The sequence below is a fragment of the Myodes glareolus genome, chromosome 2, assembly GCF_982192425.1.
Source record: "Myodes glareolus chromosome 2, mMyoGla1.1, whole genome shotgun sequence".
Lineage (NCBI taxonomy): Eukaryota > Metazoa > Chordata > Mammalia > Rodentia > Cricetidae > Myodes > Myodes glareolus.
Genome location: NC_142027.1, coordinates 111519865 through 111545501, shown reverse-complemented (window position 1 = coordinate 111545501; position 25637 = coordinate 111519865). Strand labels below are relative to the sequence as shown.

General features: G+C 50.8%; 1 protein-coding gene and 1 long non-coding RNA gene across 2 annotated transcripts in view; one reads left to right on the top strand and one right to left on the bottom strand.

Moving 5' to 3' along the window:
• The first annotated feature begins 6622 nt into the window (after positions 1–6622).
• LOC146895459 (uncharacterized) overlaps positions 6623–25637 on the top strand; it is a 38306-nt gene continuing 19291 nt past the window's right edge. Inside the window, exon 1 of the long non-coding RNA XR_014999221.2 lies at positions 6623–6752. This is a non-coding gene — a long non-coding RNA (uncharacterized LOC146895459). The remainder of the gene's footprint in view (positions 6753–25637) is intronic.
• Tmem270 (transmembrane protein 270) lies at positions 11505–15636 on the bottom strand. The gene is made up of 3 exons (XM_048433808.3): positions 15529–15636; positions 12572–13009; positions 11505–11809 (listed from the first exon to the last, which is right to left on the bottom strand). Exons 1-3 carry the CDS (start codon positions 15598–15600, stop codon positions 11522–11524), a joined length of 798 nt encoding a protein of 265 aa, XP_048289765.3. The 5' UTR covers positions 15601–15636; the 3' UTR covers positions 11505–11521.

The following is a 25637-nucleotide window of genomic DNA, read 5'->3' as shown; positions in this document are numbered from 1 at the left end:
GCAGTTCACAACCACCTGTAGTTAAAGTTCCGGGGAATCTGGTGCCCTCCTCTGGGCACTGAAGGCTTTGTGCACACGTGACATACTACTCAGAAACACACAGGTGCACAGCACATAAAATGATAGTTTTTTAAAAGGAGAGAGAGGAAAGAGAAGGGGGAGAGAAGATGGAAGAAGGGGAGGGGAGGAGAGGGGAGAAGAGGAGAGGGAAGGGGAGAGGAGAGAAGAGGGAGGGAGGGGATGGGAGGAAAGACAAGGACTTTCTTTGACTTCACGATACAAACAGGTCCATGTGTGACATGTGACACGGCCACATGTGACCCCGGACATTCCTGTACACAAACCTTCTGGGCATGTCCATTTCCCGCTTCCAGGAGTCCCGAGGTAGAAAGGAAAAAGCTGGTGACCCCAGGGTCCCTTCTCAGTCCGGCCAGGACTTGGACAACTGCCTTCATTTTCTTGCCTTCGGGAACACAGGGACTGGGATGGAAGGAGCCAGGGAGATGGAGGGAGAGCCAGCCAGGGGGCGAATGAGGTCAAGGCAGCCAGCCTGGTTGTCACAGGCCCTCACGCCCACCTCGCCTGCCAGCAACTGTATGTTTTCATCTTTTCCTTGGAGGGGGAGGGGTGCAGCATGGAGCCTTGAGGGCTGAATTAAGTGACAATGAATTTGAACCACATGGAGCCCCGGCTTCAGGGGGAAAGTGTTTGGGTCAAACAAAGAGAGAGTTTCATCAGGCCCACCCTCACCCCCGCACCCACCCCCAGACAGTACAAAAATAGTTCGGGCCCAGGCAGTCCATGACCCACAGGCCTGGCTGTGTGTCATGGCCCCCTGTCCTGGAAAGATACTTCTGGTGGCCTCTTTCCCTGGATGTGGATTTCGCAATCTTCCCTTGTTTTGGTGGCCTCTTTTTGGACTGGCCTGGTTTGTCTAGGAGAATTAGCTGGAGAGAAGAACCAGAGAGACCCTCTCTCTGTGTGTCTTTTATTTTTCTGTTGGGTTTTGGAGATAGGGTCTCACAGCCCAGGCTGACTTTGAACATGCTATGTAGCCAAGGATGACCTTGAACTCATGACCTCCCTGCCTCCAGCTCTCCAGGGACTGGGGTTACAGATGTGTGCCAGCGTGACTGGTTTATGGAGAGCTGGGGGTGGAACCTAGGGCTTCGTGCATGCTAGGGCCACATGGGGAGCCTAGGAAACTTGAGGCAGGACATATCCTCTCATGTTACCCAACTGAAAGCATGGAGTCCCAGAGACCAGAAATAGCTCAGAGCAAACATCCCATAACCAGCGCTAGACATGCACTGGGAGACAGTACAAGGGATGGCAGGAGATCTCTGGGTATGTGGATGACTGGAACTTGCTCACCTGGACCCGAGGAGCTTTCCTGCTGATATCGCTGCAGAGACAGCGTCTCAAGCAGTCCTGACAAACCTCATCCCACCTCGTCATGTGGCAGAGGCCAGCCTGGGCACTCTTTGTTCTTACTGTAACCCCTGCTCTAGGGACCCTAGGACCCAGCCCGTCTGGGACACCATGTAGCCTGGCCTCTTTCCCCATGCTGGCTTCCTAAAGGGTTTCCGTCCTTTTCGTTCCTATTGTTCTCCCAGCTGCCTGCCTGATTTTGCTTCTGCAGGCCCTGACCTCCCCTCACAGGCCAGGCTGGGAGGGACATAAACCAGTTCAGCTAGGGAGTGGGGCCGCAAAGCTGGGCTCCAGCTTTTCACTGTTGCTGCCGCTGACTGACACAGTCTTAGACTGTGGATGGGGGCTCAGTTGGGAGAGGGCTAACCTAGCATGCGTGAAGCCCTAGCCTAGCAATGCATGGGTCCATCCCCAGCAATGCATAGCCCAGGTGTGGTAGTGCACACCTGTAATCCCAGTGCTTGGGAGACAGACGCAGGAGGATCAGGAGTTCAAATTCACCCTTGATCATATAGAGAGTTCAAGGCTAGTCTGGGCCACCCGAGATTCTGTCTCAAAAAGAAAAGACACAATCTCATTATGTTTCCCAAACGGTCCTCTAACTTTTGATCCCCCTGCCTCAGCTTCCTAAAGGATGGGGATATAGGCACATGTCACCATGCGAAGGTCAAGTTAATTCCCACTGCAGGAATACGGGAGAGAGGAGGGTGCCTCCTCTCAGCCCTCTTCATAGGGGTGCTAAGTAGGAGGTCTCTGAGAAGGCTCAGGCTGATCTGTGTTTCTATCTTGGCCAGGACAGTTGTCAACCATGTGGGCAAGTGATTTGGTTTTGCTGAGCCTCAGTTTTCTCAACTATAAAATGGGATGGTAATGGGGGTGATAAGGGACTCTCTCCCTAAGGGGATTGAGGGCAGTATGTGGGGTGTGACATTATAGAGTGTGGCGACTCTTTCTCGGGGGTGGTGGCTGGTATCTGTAATCTCAGCACTTGGCAGGTAGAATACTAGCACTCTGGAGGCAGAAACAGAGGGTCTCCAGGGCAAGTTGGTTAGTGAGGCTAGCCAGATCGGCATGATCTGGGGTCAGGCAGATGCCCCATTTTGTTTTAAGGTTTGTTTATTTTTATTTTATGAGTGTGAATGTTTTGTTGCATGTATGTCTGTGCACTGGGTATGTCAGTACCTATGGGCCAGAAGAGGTCGTCAGATTTCCTCTGGAACTGGAGTTACAGACAGTTGTGAGCTGCCCTGTGGGGTGCTGGGAATCGAACCTAGGTCCTCTGGTAGGGCAATTCAGTGATCTTAACTGATGATATCTCCCAGCTTCTGGGGATGATAACCCATCTTAGTACATGAAGATGAAAGCAGTTCATGGAGAAGAACCCTGACATCAGCCTCTGGCTTCTACCTGCACAAGTACCCACACACGTGTGTGTGCACACCATCCCACACACACATGTGTGCACACCATCCCACACACACGTGTGTGCACACAATCTGCAAAAGACAAAGAAAACAAAAACCAAACCGAAACAAAACATGCATAGCGTACATTCATACACACGAAAATAGATGAACAAGAAAATTCTTGCCCGTGTCCGCTATCATTCATTAGGTGTCTCCAACTCATGTCTTGGTTGACTCACATTTTCCGTGGCCAGGGAGGGGCAAGAGAAGGTTTTCACTCTTCGCTGCTTGCTGCTCCAGGGCCCCAGGCTAGGCTGCAGCTGTAAAGAATTCCTTTCAATCGGGTCCAGTGATGCTACGATAAGCCTGGACCACAGGATACAGCATCACCAGGCCAAGGAGGCTGTAAGCCAGCGTCAGAGCAGAGGCCATTCAAAGCAGGCAGGCTCTGAACTTGATGGTGGGGGACGGGCAGCAGGGATCTATTCTCCATGGTCCCGATAACATTCTTTTTCTCTTGCTTTGTTCCTTACACCTACCCACTCATCCACCCTGCACATTAAACATCTGTTCTCTACCCCATGGTTGTGTACGGACACACGCACATGCACACGAACCCTCCACAGGACTCTCAAAAGAGTCAAGCTTGACCCTTAAAGGTTATCTGACATCCTGGGGTCCTGGCAAGAGTAGTCTCTGCCTGTTGGATGCTCTGTCCTAAAGAGGACATCAGTATCAGCAGGCTCAGGGGAAGATGGAGAGGAAATGCTGTTTTCCAGACACTCTGTGGCTGTTACATCTTCAACCCATCTGCCCAAGATTGGGTCTTCAAACCATCCAGCATGGCTACTGGTGGGCTCACAAGGTCCCACCCCTCTCCAAAGATCCATACGCTATGGACGGGTGCCGGGGGAAAGAAGAGAGAGTTTGGAGTCCCAAGTACTTTAGCTCAGCATAGCTGTGTATCCTAAGCCAGAAGGGTTAGGAGCATGCAAGACGGCTCAGAAGGTAAAGTCACCTACTATGAAGCCTGATGACCTGAATTGAATTCCTCAGGACCCATGTGGCGGAAGGAAAGACCTGAGTCCCTAAAGTTGCCCTCTAACTGCCACGTGTGCACTATGGCATGCGTGCACACTCATCCCATAAATAAATGTAACTTCTAAAGGTAGTTATGAATGGCTGAACTGAGCGTGTGCCAGTTAAAGGGCCGGGGGGGGGGGGGGGTGTGGCTCATCAGGGCTGTCTTTGCCTAGTGCACGGGAGGATCGGGAATCTTCCTCAGTTACATGGGGAACTTGAAGATAGCCTAGGATCCATGAGGCCCTGTCTTATTTTTTTAAAATCCAGTTATGGTTATGTTGAGTCCCTGCTCAGGAGGTCCCTTACCTTTGGGGTAGACATCTTTTCCACAGGCTAGCCCAGTTCCCAGAAAACAGTTGTTTTCTGTCCCAGGCTCTCCTCCTCTGAACCTCAAGGTCCCGGGGAGACCACCTGCTCCTGCTAGCCGAGCATGGAAGTTGGCATGGAGGGTAAGGCTCAGTGTTGTTCCCACAGGGTGGGCTGCAAGGCAGGGACCCAAGGCTGTCCCCCTCCCTTCCAGTTGGTAGAACTCCAAGAGAGGGCATGCGGGCAGGCAGTCCAGTGGTCCCAGGGGCTCTTTAAAGTAATGCCAACAACCTCTCTCGGGTGGGCTGGTGCAGAGTGGCAGCTGTCACCAATCCGGACAAGGGACGTGTGTACCGAGTATGTTAGGATGAATCTGTTGCCAAGGTAATCCCCTTCAGGCGAAGCCCTGAGAACAGTGCCTTTCAGAAAGTCTGGGGGGAGCTCTCTGAATGCGGGACCCCTACCTCAGGGCAAGGACCCCAGTCAGACGGTGATGATGGTGGCAGAGACAGCTCCTGACCCAGCTGGACACGGGCTCCAGTCCTCCAGATGCGCAGCCAGCATTCCGCTGTGGAGACGGGGCGGAGCAGCAGCAAGGGGCCCAGATGGGCTGTGTTAACCTAGAAACAGCTCTTCATGTCCAGATGCTCTGTGTTTAGCCAGCGAGCCGGCTTTGGTCTCCAGATGTGAGCCTGGGTTGGGGGGTGGGGAGTACATCACCCCCAGATGTGCACATTGTGAACAAGAATGGCTGCAGGATCCAGCTGCTTGAATTTCTCTGCTCTCTTTAGACTGGGGGTGCTGTCCAGCACCCCTACTCCCAGCACTCTGGTCCCCAGATCAAGAAAGCTTCAATATTCACAAAGGCTAAATTGCAGATGCCGGCAAACCCTGTGGTAGCATTAAGAACCAAGGCTGACCTGCCCAGGGCTCTGTAAGCCAGAGACTGGTCACTAATGAGCCCCAGTGGAGACAAAGGATCCGAGGTCCCTCCGTGCAGCTAATTCAACTCAGTTGGTAGAGTGTTCTCCTGGCGTGCATGAAGCACTAGGCTTGATCCCTAGCATGGTAGCTCTTGCCTGTAATCCCAGCTTTTGAGAGGTGGGAGGGGGAGCATCAGAAGTTCAAGGCCAGGCTTAGCCGCAGAGTAAGTTCAAGACCAGCTTGTCTCAGCACACGCATATCCATGCACATGTCCGCAAGTACACACATACACTACAGTCAATAAATGTAAATTTTAAAATATTTCAATCGTTTCACTATTATTTTGTTGTTGTTTATGGGTATGGGTGTTTGTTTGGCATGCTGGTATATCTGGGCACCACATGTATGTCCGCTACCCGTGAAGGTCAGAAGAGGGAATTGAAACTGGAGTCACCGATGATTGTGAGCCACCAAAAGGGGTGCTCAGATTTGAACCTGGGTCCTCTAGAAAAGTAGCCAGTACTCTTAACCACGTGGCCATCTCTCCAGCCCCTAAATGTAATTCTTTCTTTTTTAAGTTTTAAAGATTGCCTAAGAAGGACCTCCCACCCCCAATCTCCTACCACCAGGGGCAGAAATCAAAAAAGCAAAGGTCACGAGCCAAGAAGGAAACCCAGCCTCTCCTGAATTCCAGGCAGGAAGGCATGGTGGCCCATTGGAGGCAGAGGTCGAAGGTCAAGTCTATCCAACCACAAGGCAGTAGAGACCTGTGGACGGACAACAGCCCCTAAGTCCTACTGAGGAAGAAAGCTATCAAAGGGTCTTTACGGTATACAGTGGGCTCTTTGTGACCTGCTGGGGACACCAGGGCCGGCATCATGTGACCTGGGTGGGGAGTCTGACCAGGGAGCCTCCAGGCTGAGGAGCGAAGCCCTAATAGGTTGTGACAGGCCAGAGCTCTGGGGAGGGGGGGCGCGCCCCGACTCTGGCAAGCCCCACCTGGGGCCTAGCCCAGAGCTGGGGCTGGGGAGAGACAGACGGTTCTGTGTGGAGTATGAGGGCCCCAGAGGGGGAAGGTAATCCACCACTGATCCCCCCAACTCCTAACAAGCCTAAAGCAGGGGGGAAAGATGTGGAGAGCGCTCTCACGGTCATGAGGGTGGGGGACAGTTTCAGGTGGAAAGTTACCCCGGCTCGGGTAGGCTTGGTGGGAAACTGACCTCTGGAGTGCCCAGCTCCACACTCATACCAGGATAATCAGGATTCAATCCCTAAACGGGGGGGGGGGGGCCTTGATCATTTAACCCCCCCTCCCATTCTCTATTGTTATGTCTGAGATGCTCATTGCCAGGCAGCCCCTATATAACTTCTGAAGTCATTGCGTTCTTTGGAGTCAGATGGGGTGAGGACCAGGGACACAGGGAGAAACTTAAACATCAGTTCCCTAACCCAGGCCCCAGAGAGAAGAGAAGGTTGAGAAGCCGCGGCTGGCAGGAGGGTCAGTGAAGGGCCAGAGACTGGAGATGGGGGCCCTCTGGCAATCACGGCGGGACAGCCAAGGGCCCTGTGTGTCTTGGCTGAGTGAGACCCCTAGGCCGCCAGGTATGTAACAATTCTAGCCGTTTCCTGTCGTAATAATGAGAAAGGGGTTGGTATAAATATACGCGAAGCATAAATAAATACAGGCCGGGCCGAGGCTGCATAGCAGACAGATTGCGTGGAATTGCCGGCCAGCCCTCCTGCCTGCTCCCCCAATGCCTGTGACCTCCCCTCCTTCCCTGCTACTCCCCACTTGCTTTCTTCCATCACTTCAGGCCTGAGAAAGAACTGGTGACCCTCGGCCATAGGGCCTAGGAATCTCTATCAATAGACTGTGGCTCCTAGGAAGTCAGTGGATCTAGAGGAGATAGCCAAGGCCACGGGGTCAGCTGGGAGCATCACGACGCACGTATAGACTAAACAATAGCCCTGTGAGGGCTGGCATGCTGTAGCTAGTCACAAGTAGGGAAACTGAGGCATGCAGGTTTGATTTGTCCAGCCACTTTATTTAGCTGAAGTTGTCTAGAGTTAAGACTCCAACCCAAGATGTTCTTACTCCAGGACATCTGCTTTGTGCATTGTTATGAGGCATCTGAAGGGCTGGGGCGATGGCTCTGTGGATACGCTTGTCACAAAAGCCTAAGGTCCTGAGTTCAAATCTCCAGAGCCCACATAAAACCAGATACAGTACCAGCCATCCCCAGTGCTCCTGGGGTGAGGTAGGAAGCAGGAGACATGAGACTCTCTTGACCAGCTGCTCTGGTATATAAAGTGGGGAGCATGAGACTATCTTATTTTGGTTGGTTTTTGTTTGTTTTGTTTTGTTTTTCAAGACAGGGTCTCACTATGTAGCACTGGTTGCCCTGGAACTCACTCTGTAGACCAGGCTGGCCTCAAACTCACAAAGATCCACCTGCCTCTGCCTCCCAAGTGTTGGGATTAAAGCCACGCCCCACCATTTTTTTTTTCGAGACAGGGTTTCTCTGTAGCTTTGGAGCCTGTCCTGGAACTAGCTCTTGTAGACCAGGCTAGCCTCAAACTTACAGAGATCCACCTGCTTCTGCCTCCCAAGTATTGGGATTAAAGGCGTGCAACACCACCGCCCGGCCCCACCTCCCATCTTATTGCAAGGCAAAGACCAACTCCTGAGATTGTCCTCTGACCTCTCCACATGCACCATGGTCCACAAGCCACCACTCACATAGGGACACATGCTGCTAAAATTCCTTCCCTCGGGGGAAATATGAACATCTACTCCTTCTTCCTAACAGCAAGTTCCGTTCCACCAAAGTTCACCTCAGAGAACTGACAAGTGTATTAGGGAGCTTGCGTGAAGAGTTATGGGCAGGAGAATGTGTGACCTCAAAGCAGCTACAGTCTGGAAGGTCTGCAGCCTCCATGGCTCATGACGCCTCTGTGGCTGTAAAGATGGTGCCCCTCTCCCCCGTCTTCCCCCAGCCTGTGTACGCTAGCCCTCCCAAGTCTTGTGTGATTAGGGCAGAACTGCGTACAAATGGGGGGTGGAGTATCAGGTGAGTGGGTTCCATGAGCCTCCCCACCCTCATTCTCTGAGGGAATGCCAACAGTCAACCAGTACATCCATGAGAATCTCTTGCACATAGACACAGCTGGTCCTAGGAAGAAGGTTGGTTATCCATCCTGGACAATAATATAACTGTGTGTGTGTGTGTGTGTGTGTGTGAGAGAGAGAGAGAGAGAGAGAGAGAGAGAGAGAGAGAGGGCAACAGCAGGAAGGCTATTCTAATCCTTTCTCCAGAATCCTGGCCCCAGACCACCAGGGTCTTTAAAAGACTGAGGAATTTATCTCCAAGACGCTAAAGCAAATACAGCAATATCCTGGGGCCAGGGATCCCAGGGGTCAGATTTCCTGCGGCTTGTGTAAAGGTCCAGTGGCCAGGGCTGTGTTTACAAGAGGCCTAACCAGTTTGCTGCTAAATGCTTTAGGCTAACTGTCTGCTGGGGCACTGGAGGCAGGGAGGTCCAGTAGGCTCTTCCTCATCATGTTGTAGACACAAGAAAACCAAGTCCCAGACAGGACAGAGCCTCATCTAAGACCAATTGGGAAGGCAAGAATAGAGTCATAGGATTCAAGGTGTAGCTCAGTGGTAGAGCCCCTGCCTAGAATCCCCCAGTGAGGGGCTGGGGTGTGGCCCAGTGGGAGAGCACCTGCCTAGAATCCTCCAGTGAGGGGCTGGGTTGTGGTTCAGTGGTAGAGCCCCTGCCTAGAATCCCCCAGTGAGGGGCTGGAGTGTGGCTCAGTGGAAGAGCACCTACCTAGAATCACCCAGTGAGGGGCTGGGGTGTGGCTCAGTGGTAGAGCACCTACCTAGAAACACCCAGTGAGGGGCTGGGGTGTGGCTCAGTGGTAGAGCACCTGCCTAGAATCCCCCAGTGAGGGGCTGGGGGCATGACTCAGTGGTAAAACACCAGCCTACCCTGGAAATGGCCTTGGATTTCATCTCCAAGAGGAATAAGAATAAACAACACAAAACAAATACTTGGGAGGCTGAGGCAAGAGGTTTGTGAGGTTGAAGTCAGCCTGGGCTACATAATAAGACCCTGTCTCACAAAAGAGAATGTAAATAAACATAAAAGTTAGCAAACATGGTGGTGCATGCCTGTAATCCTAGCTCTCAAGAAGCAGAGGCAGGAGAACTGAGTGAATTTGAGACCAGACTTAGTTATGTAGCCAGAGCCCGTGTCCAAAAATAAACTATAAAATAAAATAAGGGCTGTAGAGATGGCTCAGTAAAGTATGTGCTTTGTATTTATGAAACCTGGCTTAAACCTCCAGCCCCCCCCCCCAAAAGGCTCAGTGTGTGGTACAGACTGCAATCCTAGGCCTGGGAAGGTAGAGACAGGTGGGTTCCAGGGACCCACGGTCACAGTCAGTCCTAGCAACAGCAGCAATCTTCAGACGTAGTGAGAGAGGTAGGGAGTGACAGAGGGGACAACCTCTGGGCACCACAAGTACTTGCCTGTGTGTGTGTGTGCACACATAATGAACTTATCAACTCTTCACAGAGAGAGAGAGAGAGAGAGAGAGAGAGAGAGAGAGAGAGAGAAGAGAGACAGAAAGAGAGAGGAGAGAGACAGAGAGAGAGAGAAAAGAGAGACACAGAGAGAGAGAGGAGAGAGACAGAGAGAGAGAAGAGAGACAGAGAGAGAGAGAGAAAGAGAGACAGAGAGAGAGAAGAGAGACAGAAAGAGAGAGGAGAGAGACAGAGAGAGAGAGAGAAAAGAGAGACACAGAGAGAGAGAGGAGAGAGACAGAGAGAGAGAGAGAAGAGAGACAGAGAGACAGAGAGAGAGAGAGAGAGAGAGAGAGAGAGAGAGAGAGAGAGAGCTGCTGAAAGGAGAAACATGATGCCAGGATCACATATACACTCTCACAGTTCAATGCCAGGGCTGATGCCATCCCAGCCCCCAGCCCCACCCTGCTTAGCATTGCACCTCTGCTCAGACTTTTGCCACCTCTCTTCTTGTCCCTCTTTGGGCTCTGAACCTCTCTCTACTAGTTTTTCCACTCCGTTCTGTCCCAGGTGCCCTGAAGCCTACCTTGGCCTCAGGCAGCTCAGAAACTTTCCTGGGGGAGGGGCTAGAAACCCAGGTTTCCCCAAAAGTTGTGGGTGCTCTAGGATCTAGAAGAGGCTGCCCTTTACTCGGGAGCTTGTAGCCCATCCCACAAACCCCAGTAACTGTTCTACCTTAAAAGAAAGGGGCCCCCTCAACTGTCTCTTGAAGGCCAGTAAGCTGCTTCCTGTATCTGGGGGAAGGACCGGGAAGACACATCTAGCCTAGACCATTTGCAGTCATAAGGGAGGCATTAGCTACCCTGACAATGCGGAATGGGATGGGGTGGGGAGGAACAAAGTTCTCTGAACCTCCCCACACACACATGGGTGCCAGGTCTCGAACTAGGAGAAAGGGTGGGAGGTGATGGTTGACTCTCAGAAAAACAGCCCTTGCTCTTTTTTCATAAGAATCACTCACCTAAGGCCAGGGCCAGAGCTTGAACTCAGACGTGTCTGAAGGACCTGTGAGAGGCCGTGGAAACTAAGTCTTCTCTTGCCTGGGCTGGGGAAGATTGACAGTGGAAAGAACAGACTAGTGGATGTATGAATGAACGGGCGGGAAGAGTGGGGAGATACATTTGGGGATAAGTAGGTAGATTTGAGATGGTTGGAGGGGTGGATAGATGGGGGAATTTTGAGCAGGGGGAGGGATGATGTAGATGGAGGGAGGGAGAGAGGGAAAAGGGGGGGGGTCCTATGGATGGATTGGCAGCTGTGTGGATGAATGACGAGTGGGTAGAGTGATACCTTTGTGTGAGAGAATGAATGAGCTACTTCCAGACTTTCTTGAGAGGGATACTCCAAAGAATTTTTCTACATCTCTAAACTGTGGGGCCCTGGCACCCCCCAGAGGCCAGAGTCTCTAACTGCCTAGTTCCCTTTAAATCCCTGGAGAACTGAGTTAGAGTTAGAGACCTGGGAAGCAACACCACCTAGAGACCTAAGCCTGCTCGGACATATCCCTGAGGCTCAATTTTCCTGTATGGAAAATGATAGACAAGCCAGATGCTGGGGTTGCTAGGAGACAAACCAAACGACATGTGAAGTGTCTGGGGAGGTTGAGATGTGATACCTGAAAGGCACTCGGGGAATGTAATTTCCATTCCAGAGGTGCCTTGGCCTGGGATTTCATCCATGTGTACCCGTAAGCACAGGTACACACAGATCCATACATGCACACATATGACACAGTTAAGTAGAAGGACAGTGAGTCCAAAAGGCAGGTGGGGGACACATTTATTCTCCGGGGGTTCCAGGCTGGGATGGGAAGGGCCCAGCCTCAGTGGTGGAGGACTCTGGAATTAAGAACTGAGGCGAGGGGGGCTCTGAGGTCTCCTGGGATTTGGCTTCCTGAGCCTGGGCCAGTTGGGCTGTGTGTTCAAAGGCAGCCTGAAGCAGGTGAGAAGCAAGACAGGTGGTCCAAGTGACAAGATAGGCCAGGTTCCAGGAAGTGAGTGTGGTCATGTGCTCCACCCACAGGTAGAAGCGTTTCAGCAGGGCCAGGGCTTCCAGCAACACAGAATTCTGCAGGATGGTCCAGGCAAGCAAGAGCATTGGTAAGGGCTGAAGGGATGGCTCGGCAAGCTAAGTTTGAGCCCCAGAACACACAAGATAGAAGAGAAACAAATCCTGATTTTCCCTGATGCCCACTGGCACAAGCATGTCCACATGCATAGGTGTGCACACACAAATAATACAGGCTTTGGGGGTTGGTGGTTTTTTTTTCAACATTCTATGGGGCTGGAGAAGTAGGTTAGTGGGTAAGAACACATGCTACTCTTGCAGGGGACTTCAATACAGTCTCCATTACCCACGTCAGGTAGCTCACAACTGCCTGTAACTCCAGCTCCAGGGAATCTGATGCCCTCTTCTGGTTTCTGGGGACACCTGTGCACATGTGCGCACACGCACACACACACACACACACACACACACACACACACACACACACACAATCACACACTCATTTAAAAATAAGAATAAGTTAAAAAGAAAAAGAGCATGGGACTGGAGAGGTGGCTCAGAGGTTAAGAGCATTATCTGCTCTTCCAGAGGTCCTAAGTTCAATTCCCAGCACCCACAAGGTGACTCATAACCATCTATAATGAGATCTGCCCTCTTCTGGCCTGCAGGCATACATACAGGCAGAGCACTGTATACATAATACATACATCTTTAAAAAAAATAAAAAGCATGCTGAGTGGCCCCTAGGACCTGCCCATGCCTGGTACTGAGCAGCCTTGGTCATGCCCAGAGTCCCCAGCCTATCACCACCTGTCAACCTACCTGGCTGGGCAACCAGCCCAGACTAAAGCGATGGGCTTTCTGCACCAGCCTCCAGGTCAACAGCAGCATCAGCAAGGCCACCAGCATCAGGCCATGCAGACAGGAGATAACCAGGTCCCTGAAGGTGGTGGCAGACAGGCCCAGAGGTTCCCAGACACCTAAACGCCACAGGGCCAGTCTCACGGTACGAGTGCAGCACAGCCCGATGTTGTATGCCAACCTGGGTCCCCAGAGCAGCAACCATAGGGGGACCCAAAGCAATGCCAGGCCAGCTTGAAAGGCCAAGGTCAGGGGACAGGTTATGATGACTCCTGGAAGCAGGCGAGGCTGGTCGCCGCCAGAGCCCCGGGCCTCCTGGGCCAGTCCCAACACCCACTGCTGAAAGGCGGCCATCTTCAGGAGCAGGAAGTCATACAGGTGCGTGCGGTTCTGGACCAGCTGCAGGAAGATGGAGACGCCAGTGTTAACCGCCCAACAGCGCCACCCACCTGGGGTGTGACCCAACCTGTGCTTTAGACACAGGGGCCTCCCAGCTAATATGGGCCAAGTCTCAGTTTACTTGCGAATATACAGGAGTAGTCTCCCTTTTTTTTTATTTGATTTTGGTTCCTTCTGCAACAGAGTCTCTCTGTGTAGCCCTGACTGTCCTAGAGATCACTATGTAGACTGGGCTGGCCTTAAACTCACAAAGATCCTCCTGCAAGCTGGGGTTAGAGGTGTGAACCACCACCGCCCAGCCTATAATCTTTATAAAGTGTGACTTCCAAGCGTGGGGATGTAGCTCAGATGTAGCTAAAACCAAGAAAGGTGGCGTATGCCAAAAGTTTCAACAGTTGGGAGGTAGAGGCAGAAGGATCACAAATTCGAAGTACTCTGGCTATATAGGAAGTTCAAAGTTAACCTAGTCTACGTGAAACCAAAGAAACAAACAGAGATGGCTCAGTGGTTAATGGCCATGCCCCACAAGCCTGGTGACCTCCATATGACCCCGGAACCCATGTAAAGCAAGAAGGAGAGAACCAACTCCCCAAAAATCTTCCTCTGACTTCCACACGGGTGCTACAACAATCACACACATCATACACAATAATAATAAATGCTAACAAACTGGGTGATAGTGCCGCACGCCTTTAATCCCAGCACTCGGGAGGCCGAGACAGGTGGATCTCTGTGAGTTCGAGGCCAGCCTCGTCAACAGAGTGAGTTCCAGGGCAGCCAGGGCTACAGAAAGAAACCCTGTCTAAAAAAAAATAATAATAAAATAAAAAAAAAAATAAAAAAAAAAATAAAAATAATAGTAATTCATAAAAACAAATAGAGAAGTAGACGCGACATCCCCCTTCACCCTATAAGATTTGAGCACAGGCCGGCCGACTTCCCCCACGGACCTGGGGTTGCCCATTGTTGCCCTTGGCGTCAGGAGGGCCTCTGGAATTAACAGTGTCATTAGGGACAGAGCGATGTCGAGACATGGCGGGGTTACAGTTTAATGACAGGCCTCCTGTGAGGGGTATAGGACCAGTGACTTAAGATTTCCAGGTCTCTCATCTGAGGGGCAGGCTGGCCAAGAGTGTCTTCTTTTCACCAAGGAGTGGGATTCAAGGGGATGAGGCTGTAACTGAGAATGTCTTCCTGAGGAGTAAGCCTCCCTGGTAGAGCCTCCAGCCTCCAGCCCACAGGTGACAGAAGTGATCAGCAGCCTGGACCCCCTGACCCACAGGAGCGTCAGAGTCCAGGGACTACAGGCTCTGAAGGCCCAAGATAAGAACCCAGGCATCAGAGCACAGGGTCAGGAGTTCAAGACCAGCCTGGGTTATACAGTGACTCTGAGGCCAGCCTGGGTTATACAGTGACTCTGAGGCCAGCCTGGGTTATACAGTGACTCTGAGGCCAGCCTGGGTTATACAGTGACTCTGAGGTCAGCCTGGGTTATACAGTGAGTTTGAGGCCAGCCTGGACCACATAGTGAGACAGTGAGGGTCGGAGAGAGGATGAAGATGAGAAGTGAGGACTGGAGAGATGGCTCAGCAGTTAGGAGTGCTTGCTGCCCAGGCCTGAAGAGTAGAGCTGAGTTCGGGTCCCAGCACCCACAGTCATAAGCCAGTGTGGACACGGTCCAGTGCATCCCCACAACCCCAGCACCCAAAACGTTGAAGACAGAAGGATCTCTGGGGCTTATTAAGCTGCCAGACAAGAGAAAATAAACAAAAACCCATCAACTCAGTTCAGAGGACCAAAGGAATAAAGTAGAATGATCAAGGGGGTGCATCCAGGGCCTTCTTACGGCTTCTATTACATACACAGGCATGTACATTACACACATGTACATACATCATGCTCACACATGTGTACATACATCATACCCACACACGTGAACATACACTATACCCGCATCCATCCACACCAGAAAGAAATAGGAAAGGAAAAGAAGAGAGGGAGGAGGCAGGGAGGGGAAAGGGAAAGTAGTGGGGCAGTGAGATGGCTGAGCAGGTAAAGGCACCTGCCGCCAAGCCTGGCAACCTGAGTTCGAATCCCAGGACCCGCATGGTGGAAGGGGAGAACTGACTCCCAACACACACAGACACACACACACATCAAATATAATATTTTTAAAGAAAAGAAAGGAGGACCGGGTGTATTGGAGCATATCTTTAGTCTTAGCACTGGGGGAGGCAGAGGCAGGTCAATTTCTGGGAGTTCAGGGCTAGCCTGCTCTACATAGCAAGCGCCAGGGCAGCCAGAGCTACAGCTACATAATGAGACCTTGTCTCAGTATCTCAGTATATATAAAAAGAAGGCGGGGGAAGATAGAAAAAAGAAGAGGGGGAAGGAAGATTGCTGATAAACAGTTATGCCACAGTAGTTCGGGGATAGGGCTTCTGAGAGTTCATTGGTTATTCCCTGGTGGCTAGGAACCTCTGAATCTCTTCAGGGTCCCCTCTCCCCACCACGCTTACCATCGCACAGAGCCTCCCAACCTGCACCAGAATTCTAAGGAGGCCGGATCTGACCCGGAGAGCGGCCTCCATGTCTGGCCTCCATCCATTCCTCCAGCCAGGGAGGCAGGGTGACCTCACAGATGCCACGGGTGGGGGTCTAGTTACCATGGGGACCCAGTTGCTACATGAGCCACTGTCCCTTTCCCTAGATCCCTTTCCAGCTCCTCCAGACCTCAGCTCAAATCTGGCTACATTGTGATTACGGACCAGATAGATGGCTGATGGCTAGGGTCAGTTCTCTATCCATCTGTCTGTCTGTCTATCTATCTATCTATCTACCTACCTACCTATCTACCTATCATCTTTTTTATCTATCTATCTATCTATTTATGTTGCTGTTGTCAGAGAAGGTCTCAGGCAGCACAGACTGGCCTCAAACCAGCTATGTAGTCAAATATGACCTTGAATTCCTGATTCTCCTGCCTCCACTTCCCAAAAATCAGAATGATGGGCGTGAGCTGCCGCACCTAGCCTTTTTATTTTGATTTGGCTTTTGTTTGAGACACACTCACCCTGTAGCCCAGGTATAACCGATCACAGCAGGTATATTCATAGCAAATTTTGGCTTTGGGCAATCTGTGGCTGGGGACACCCAGGGAAACAGCTAAGTACATTTCAGAACCAGTCTAGTTTATCTGTCAGGCACTTGGGGGGGGCGGGGGAGACGGGAGGGAGGGAAGAAGGAAACGGAAAAGGGAGGAGGAGATGGAAGCTGTACAGCCTTACCTTCCAGGTTGGGCCTGAGGGTAGCAGATACGCAGCAGGAGGAGCCCCTATTTAGTTTCCTCAACTGAGAACCCTCTGTCCTCAGTCCCAGGCCTCCCTCCCTGTCCCTTCTCTCTCCCCATCAACTGAGTGCACTCAGGGCTTTGCACTGTGGACTGTGAAGTCTTGGAGTTTCCCCCACGCAGAGGGTGAACAGCCAGGAGCATGCAGGAACCAGTGAATGCTGCCTTGTACCACACCAGGGGTCGCCATTCTGAATCCCTGCTGGAGAAGCATGATCACATCCCCAGAGCAAGCCCTAGAAGCGCTCCGCGCGGATGCAGAACCGCAATGCTGCCGCGCGGGGGCGAAAGACATCCCGGGCGAGCAGGGCGCTCGGCAGGCGGCAGGCATGAGAAAGCTTCTGAATTTTGCCCTAGCACCTTCAAGACCAGTTTCCTAGTAACAGCTTCCTTGGGGCTTCTGAGAGCGCTTTTTGCGCATTTCCCGTCAATGTCTGGGTTGCAAGAAGAGAAACCAGGAACACCCAGAGATAAGGAGACTCACGTCACAGTCTTAACCTATCATCTTTTCTTTTTTCTTTCTTTCTTTCTTTCTTTTTTTCTTTTTTCTTTTTTCTTTCTTTTTTCTTTTTTCTTTTAAAGACAGGGTTTCTCTTTTAGCTCTGGCTGTCCTGGAACTCACTCTGTAGACCACACTGGCCTTGCCTGCCTCTGCCTCCTAGTGCTGGGATTAAAGAAGGTGTGCATCACCACTGACCGTCCAGTCTCTCCTAATTAATTTAATCCCCTTTTTATTTGTGCAGAACTGAGGGTTGAAACCAGGGCCTCGCACGTGTTAGACAAATGATGCACCCACATTGGCCTCCACTTCTCTGGGTATCTGAGGCTAACTTCTGATTCTTCTGCCTCGCACCCTCCTATTTTAAGTTTTTTAACATGATTTTTTTTTTAATTTACGTGACTTGGATAAAGCTATTTTCAGCAGGAAAAAAAAATAAAAGTTCCCATACGAATGTGCATGATGACAAAGCGGTCTTTTCTGTAGACTTGAGGAAACAATGAAAGAAAGGATTAGAAAACAAAGTAATAGAGCTGGGCGTGGTGGTGCACGCCTTCAAGCCCAACCCTGGGGAGGCAGCGACAGGTGGATCTCCAATTATTTTAAAGACAGCCTGGTCTACACAATGTGTTAGTTCCAGGACAGTCAGGACTACACAGAGAAACCCTGTCTCAAAAAACAATTTTGAGAGAGAGAGAGAGAGAGAGAGAGAGAGAGACTGTCTGAAAAGGAAAGGAAAGGAAGGAAGGAAGGAAGGAAGGAAGGAAGGAAGGAAGGAAAGAACGAAAAAAAGAAATGGAGTGAGGGAGAAAAAAAAAGGGAGAGAGGGACCAAGGGAGAGAGAGAGAGAGAGAGGGAGAGAGAGAGAGAGAGAGAGAGAGAGAGAGAGAGAAGCTTAAAAACATTTTGTTAAAGCAAAGAAGCAAAGGAACTGATAGAGCACGAGGAAAACCAATTAACAAAAGAAACCAAAAGAACAGTCAGGTTTGTGGAAAGATGCTCACATCTCATTAGTAATCGGGGAGGAATGTGAATCAAAGTCACAGTGAGATACCATCTTCCCTTTCTTAGCAAAAAAACAAGAGTTGTACGCTATGCACCGATGACTTTATGGGACAAATAGCAATTCATGCAGAGCCAGACCCTGAAGCAGGATCTCAGAAATCTATACAGGAAACGATTGTGCAAAGCTGCCCACGAAATACATGAGGAACTAAAACTGGAAACTGACCAAGATCTGAATGAATGGTTCAGCAGTACAATACTTATCCAGAATCCCCCGGTGAGGGGCTGGGGTGCGGCTTAGTGGTAGAGCCCCTGCCTAGAATCCCCCAGTGAGGAGCTGGGGTGTAGCTCAGTGGTAAAGCCCCTGCCTAGAATCCCCTGTGAGGGGTCGAACAACTGACTATTCATGTGCTCTAGTTTGTACTCATCTTACTTTGTACTGCCCACTGGCAGATGATCCCTTTACAGAAACATCTACTCATGAGTAACAAGCACAGAACTGCAGAAGGCTCTTCCCACCAGCAGAGAGACGGAAGAATAAACATGAAACTCCTTTGAAGGTTGACTCTAACTTGAATAGAATAAAGTAAAGCTATGTGGGTTGACATGGAAAGATCCAAAAACGGTTAGGTGGAAAAGAAACGCTCCAGGGAGCAAGCTGTAGCATGACAGCATTCATGTATGTTTTTTTTTCCAAATCATTATGAATACTACATATATTGTTCTGAATATGCAATGTATATGCTAACCATATTTTAAAATATATTTAGCTGAGTGAGGCGGTACATGCCTGTAATACCAACCCTATCAAAATCTTTAATTTTTATTTATTATGGTATATGTCTTAGTTACTGTTCTTTTGCTGTGAAGAGACATTGGGACCAAGGCAGCTTGTACCAGAAAACTTTTCACTGGGGGCTTGCTAACGCTTCAGAGGATTAGTCTATGACCATCATGGTGGGAGGCAGGCAGGCATGGCACTGGAGCAGTAACTGAGAGCTCACATCCTGATCTGCAGGCAGGAGGCAGAGACCCATCCTGGGCCTGGCATGGGTGCTGGAAATGTCAAGGCCCATCCCAAGTGGCCAAGAAGGCCACATCTCTTAATCCTTCCCAAACATCTCCACTAACTGGGGACCACACATTCAAATACGTTAGCCTGTGGGGACCAGGCCCACTCATACCACCACGATTTGTTTCTGAGGTACGGGAGAGTGTGCGCAGAGCTCAGAGGATGACTTTGTGGAGTTGATTTCGTTCTTCCACCTTTATATGGGGCTACGGATTAAACTCATGCTGACGGGCTTTCATGGCAAAGGCTTCACCCGCTAAGGCATCTCACTGGGCCTCCCCATCACATTTCTCCCCAAAGGGCGTGGGGGCTAGCAAGTGCAAGGTCCTGAGTTTAGTCCCCGGTACAAAAGAGAAAGGAAGGAGGGAGAGAGGAAGAAAGGAGGGAAGGAGGAACGGTGGGAGAGAGAGAGAGAGAGAGAGAGAGAGAGAGAGAGAGAGAGAGGAAGAGTAGTTCAGATTAGAATTTATACTGGAAATTTAGCTGTCTCAGTTGGTAGAGTGATTGCCTAGCACACAAGAAGCCTGGGTTTGCTCCTCAGCCTGGATGAACCAGATGTAGCAGCACAGGCCTGTAATCCCTGCACACACTCAGGGATGAAGCCAGAAGGATCCTTGACCACACAGTAAATCAAGCCTGAGCACCATGAGATCACCGAGGGGACGAAATGAAAAGGAAAGGGGGCGGGGCCCAGCCGAGGGGAAACTAATCATGAAGCAGGCAAGAGAAGACAACACAGAGGGAGGGAGGCGACTGGCTCGATGCCCACGCTGCCACAACCTCCCTGCGCCATGACTTTCTCTCCTCACTGGCTCCTCCCATCTCTTCTCTGGGACAGCCACGTCCAAATGACTTCCCAGTCCTGATAATGGCAGTTCAACCTTGTCATCTCCCCAGCTAATACTAGACTGATCCTTTATTTCCAAACCAGACTGTTCGACAAATAATTCACTCAGGGTTCACACTGGCCGGTTTTAGATCAACTTGACACAAGTCAAAGTCCTGGGAAGAGGGAGCCTCAGTTGAGAAAATGCTCACACCAGATGGGCCTGTGAGCAAGCCGTGGGGCATTTTCTTGATTGACGTGAGAGGCCCCTGCTCATTGTACGTGGTGCCGTCTCTGGGCTCATTGTACGTGGCGCCGTCTCTGGGCTCATTTGTACGTGGTGCCGTCTCTGGGCTCATTTGTACGTGGTGCCGTCCCTGGGCTCATTGTACGTGGTGCCGTCTCTGAGCTCATTTGTACGTGGTGCCGTCTCTGGGCTCGTTGTACGTGGTGCCGTCTCTGGGCTCGTTGTACGTGGTGCCGTCTCCGGGATGGTCGCCCTGCGTGCTGCTATAAGAAAGCAGGCCCAACAAGGTATGGAGAGCAAACCAATAAATAAGCATTTTTCCATGGCCTCTTCATCAGCTCCAGCCTCCAGATTCCTGCCTTGAGTTCCTGCCCTGACTTTCTTGGATGATGGACTACACGCTGTAAACAGACTAAACCGGTTTGTTCCTCCCTGAGCTGCTTTTGGTCATGGTGTTTTATCACAGCACTAGAAACCCTGACAGGGCTTGAAAGAGATCCACAGCCTGGAGCCACAAAGTCTGGGGACCCGCACCTGGCCTGCATGTCCAGTGCCGCAGGTGCCGAGGCTGGCTCCACACCGTCGCCGGCAGCAGCCGGACGAGTTTCCCTAATCTTCTGGGGGATCTCTATTCAGGTCGCCGGATCCTTGGCTGTACAGCAGAAAAGGAATTTAAACCAGTCACGGTGCAGTGAGCAGGCAGGAGATGCTAAAAAGACAGGAACAGGGGAACCACAAACCCTAAGCCCGCCTTTGCCACTCTATTGGCTGGGGAAATGGCTCTGTGAGCCAAGGGAGCTTGCCACCAAGCCCGAAGTTCTGAGTTCAATCCCCAGAGCACACTTGATGGAAGGAGAAAACTGACCTCTATGACCCGCACACAACACATATAGAAATAAATAAACTTTAGACATTTGATTTTAAAAGGAAGCTGGGCGGTGGTGGCACACACCTTTAATCCCAGCACTTGGGAGGCGGAGGCATGTGGCTCTCTGTGAGTTTGAGACCAGCCTGGTCTACAAGAACTAGTTCCAGGAGAGGCTCCAAAGGTACAGAGAAATCCTGTCTCGATAAACCAAAAAAAAAAAAAAAAGGATTTTAAAAGGAATTTCACAATCAAGTTTATTTTTTTAATTATACGTATTCATTTATGGGGGGCACTTGTGCCACAGAATACATGTAGGGCCAGAAGATAACCCAAAGAAGTCATTTCTCTCCTTCCACCATGTGGTTCCTGGGGTTTGAACTCAGGCCGTGAGGTTTGGTGGCAAGTACCTTTACCTGCTAAGCCATCTTGTTGGCCCTCACACTGGGGGACCAGACTTTTCTTCTCCCAACATGAGGCTGTTGACAAAATTCCAATCTCTTCGGACTCGATGTTTTAATACTCTGATAGCTAAAGTGTCTCTTTAGGATACATTCATTTGGGGCAGGCCAATCACAACCAAAATAGCCTTAGGGAGGCGTCTGAGTGGGCCGGGATGGTACTGGCCTGGTTCTGTCCCCACTGACCCATCCCCGTATGGCCATCAGTCCTGGCTTTAGCATCCAGTATTAACATCGAACATTAACAGTATTAACACGAACTTGCTTTTCGTCCTCCTCCTAACCACTCCAAATAGAGAACAGTAGAATGATTCCATCCAAGCCCAACTTGAAGAAACCAAGAGTTTGTAGGGGAGCGTCAGGGGATCACCTGTGTCTAAGGCAGCTACACCACAGCCCAGCATGGTGATTGCCCAGGAGAGCTGTATCCCTGGTGTTCCCCCACAACCTTCAAGCTCCCTAAAAGGGTCTCCTCCTCAGTAACTCCCCAAAAGTCTACCACTTCTCGAACCTGGGGAGGGGCCCCAGAGTCTTGTAAGTCTCCCCCTTCCCCTCCTCAAGAATATTTCTGTCCTAAGGGAACAACTACAAAAGTTAGAGGGTATGAACTCAGTTTAAGAATTAACAAACTTGGGCTGGAGAGATGGCTCAGCGGTTAAGAGCACTGACTGCTCTTCCAGAGGTCCTGAGTTCAATTCCCAGCAACCACGTGGTGGCTCACAACCACCTGTAATGAGATCTGGTGCCCTCTTCTGGCAAACAGGCAGGATACTGCATGCATGCATAAATAAATAAATCTTTAAAAAAAAATTAACTCAAAAGGTAGAAAGTAACTAGTCAGGGTTTCTGTTGTTGCTAGGAAACACTGTGGCCAGAGAGCAACTCTGGGAGGAAAGGGTTTATTCCACATCCCTGGTCATCATCAAGGCAGTCAGGACAGGAACCCAAACCGTAGGATCCTGGAGGCAGGAGCTGATGCAGAGGTCATGGAGGGGTGCTGCTTACTGTCTTGGTCTTCTGGGCTTGCTCAGTCTGCTTTCTTATAGCACCCAGGACCACCAGCCCAAGGATGGCCCCACCCACAAGGAGCTGGGCCCTCCCCATCCATCACTAAGTAAGAAAATGCCTTACAACCAGATCTTATAGAGGCATTTTCTCAATTAGAAAACCCTAGTTTGTGTCAAGTTGACATAAGACGAGCCAGCACAGTGGCCCACCTCATGCCTGGCTGCCTGGGGCAGAACTGTCCACAGAGTCTTCAACAGGATCGGAGAGGCTACTGCCAAGTAGGCATTAGCTGTGCAACAGGGTCCTCTCCAGGGGCAGGAGTACTGACTGGTCAGAGACACCATGGAGGACGAATGTTATCCAGGACATGGATGCCAGCAACAGCAAGCTAACTCCCAAGGACAGCTCAACTCCCCGCATCATGATCGACCCACATTCTCTCATTCAACCCCTGCTCGCCAAACTTGTCTCCAGTCACCCACAGCAACAAACTCAACCCTGTCACAATGGTACAGATGACCACGGTGGCCCTGTCTGTCCCACGGCAGAGCTGTCTGGTAGTCATATGCCTGCACTCCATCCATCTAGCCACATCCTTGAACCTCGCGACCCTTCCACCTGCCCTTGCAAACATAGACAACTATAGCCATCTTGTCTTGCAAATTTTTCATCATTCACTGTCTGGGCAGTACACAGCTCACAATGGAAAACGGCCAGACCAGTGTGCCCTGAGAGGTGCTGACCAGTCAGCTACACTACCAGGGAAGCCATGGCTCAGAGTCCCCTGGAATCAGGACAGAGAGACTGGTGGGGCCGGGGAGATCCACCTCTGACTGCGGAATTCAAAGAGCTGATGATGCACTTGAGACCGATACAAGGAAGCCTTTCCTAGGAGGCCAGAGTTACTCAGAGACTTCACCAACAGTCAAGTCTGAGAGCCAAGCCGGAAAATGTGACCACAGCAGTCAACACAGGGATCTGGTGAAACCGACTGAGTGTCTGTGGGGCTCTGGCAGAGGATGGGGCAGAGGGAAGGGCTTTAGTCCCTGGCCTCATATCAGATCCATATAATTCTTCTTTTTAAACGAGTGTGCATGTGTGTGTGTGTGTGTGCATGTGTGTGTACCTATGTGTGTGCATGTTAATGAGTGTGTCTATGAGCTCACATTTGTACCCATATGCATGTAGAAACCAGAGGTCTGCCAGTGCTGTGACCCTAGGCACTCTGTCTACCTCTTTGGGGTCTGGGTCCTTCACGGGAGCTGTGCTAACCAACCAGGCTAGACTTGCTGCCCAAGGTGCTAGAGAGGCAGTCAACAGACTTTCCTTTATCTTAGATCCGTCGTGTACTATTGGCCTCTGAAAGGGTCCGAGAAACACTGACAACCCCGAACTCGAATAGTATGTGAAAACAAAGAGCGTTTATCCTGCAGAAACAACCAGCATGCGGGGTCAACCATTTGTACAAAATGGTGACCATGAGAGGAGCGCGCAGGCTCCTTTAAAGCAAAGCTAGGGGAATTCCAGGAACAGTTAGATCATCTCAAGCATAACTGTTTAGTCAGGCGGAAATTGTGTTAGTACAGTTTTGATAGGCTGGGGTTCTAGTTTTTTTCATCTTTACACATATTTGAGTAAGTTTGGCGTGTTTCAGGGGAGTTCCAGGAACAGTCCTGGTTTTGGCCGTCATCTTGATACACTGTGGGTGCTGGCTCAGGCCCCGTATGTGTTTTCTCCTTTGTCCCTGCTGTCAGGAGTTTGTGGACCGATGGCCCTTTGTTAAAAACAAAACAAAATAACAACAACAACAAAAACCAACTAAACTTGTTTGCTCTTAAAAAACTGAAATCTAGCCTAGTATAGTTGTGCACGCCTTTAATCCCAGCACTCTGAAGGCAGAGGCAGGCGGATCTCTGTGTTTGAGGCCAGCCTGGTCTACAGAGCGAGTTCCAGTACAACCAAAGAGACACAGAGAAACCCTGTCTCGAAAAACCAAAAGAAAGAAATGAAGGAAGGAAGGAAGGAAGGAAGGAAGGAAGGAAGGAAGGAAGGAAGGAAGGAAGAAAGGAAAGAAGGAATCTAGGTCTGGTTGTACAATGGGGGATGTTTAGACCTCTCACCTCATCTCAATGGGAATCAAATGCCAAAATACAGGACCAGCCACCATCTCCACCTGACACAAGGATGCTCCATGAAGCATTGATAGTGAGTGCCCTCAGAGACAGCCAGACCCCCTGCAGTAACACACCCAGGTGAGGGTTAATCTTGTCAACTCAATCACCATGGAAACAAAACTCAGAGCCTGCCCATGAAAGAGTTCTCTAGCGCTGACTGACGTGAGAAGACCATTCCCAACTGTGGGAGCACCATTTCATGCTTTGAGGCCTCAGGCTGAATACAAAGGAGAAAGGGAGCTGAGCACTAGCGTCCATCTCTCTCTGCTTCCTGCCTGTGGACGCCACATAAGCAGCCTCTTCACGCTCCTGCCGCCATGCCTTCCCGCCAAGGTGGACTGTGTGTTCTTGAGGTGTGAGCCAAGATAAACCTTTCCCTCCTTTGTCGGTCATTTTGTCACAGCAATGAGAAGAATGGAGGCCAAGCGACAGGAGAATACCACCCCACCCTTCCACACGGGCCACACCCAGTCCTCCTCCCCTCACCACACAGCTCGGAACCTCTGGAGACAAGGTGCTGCTCAGCTCAGCTCAGACCAGCCCTTAAGCCAGGAGTTTCATGAGAAGTGGCTTGCACTGGGCCCAAAGCCCATCTGAGGGACTTGGTTGCAAAAAGGGTTGAGCATGAGGACCTGCGTTCAGAGCCCAGCACCCATGTGAAAGAAAGCGTGTGGAGGCATACACTTGTAATCCCAGGACTGGGGGAACACTGGCAAGAGGATCCCTGGAGCCTGAAGGAGGGCCATCGAGTCTAGAAGCTTCTGTGAGTTCACAGTCCAGTGAGTGACTTTCTCAAAGAGCAGGTGGAAAAGTGATTGACAAAGACATCTGACATTCACATCTGTCCCCCACACATGTGGGCAAACATACATGTAAAACACATATATGGTGTATGGAGCCAGGCTGGAGTCTCCCCTGGGCCGACGTGTATGGCGCCCTAGTGACTGCCAGCCGGAGCAGGTGGTTATCAACACCCAGGCTTATCTTCTGCAAGCAAGTGGCAGAGGTGCCAAGGCCACAGGCTATCAGCAATTTCAGAGCTGAGCCTGGTGACAAGACCATTAGGAAGGTGTCACAGTGGGCCAGGCTAGCACCAGGCTAACTCAGGCTCTTCTCGTGCAT

What these genes read in the sequence shown, in the direction of transcription:
- Tmem270 (XM_048433808.3), bottom strand. Translation starts at nt 15,600, where the DNA reads ATGGAGGCCGCTCTCCGGGTCAGATCCGGCCTCCTTAGAATTCTGGTG. An exon ending in TTGGGAGGCTCTGTGCGATG is followed by an intron (nt 13,010 to 15,528) that starts GTAAGCGTGGTG and finishes ATCTTCCTGCAG; the next exon opens with CTGGTCCAGAACCGCACGCA. An exon ending in TGGGCTGGTTGCCCAGCCAG is followed by an intron (nt 11,810 to 12,571) that starts GTAGGTTGACAG and finishes ACCATCCTGCAG; the next exon opens with AATTCTGTGTTGCTGGAAGC.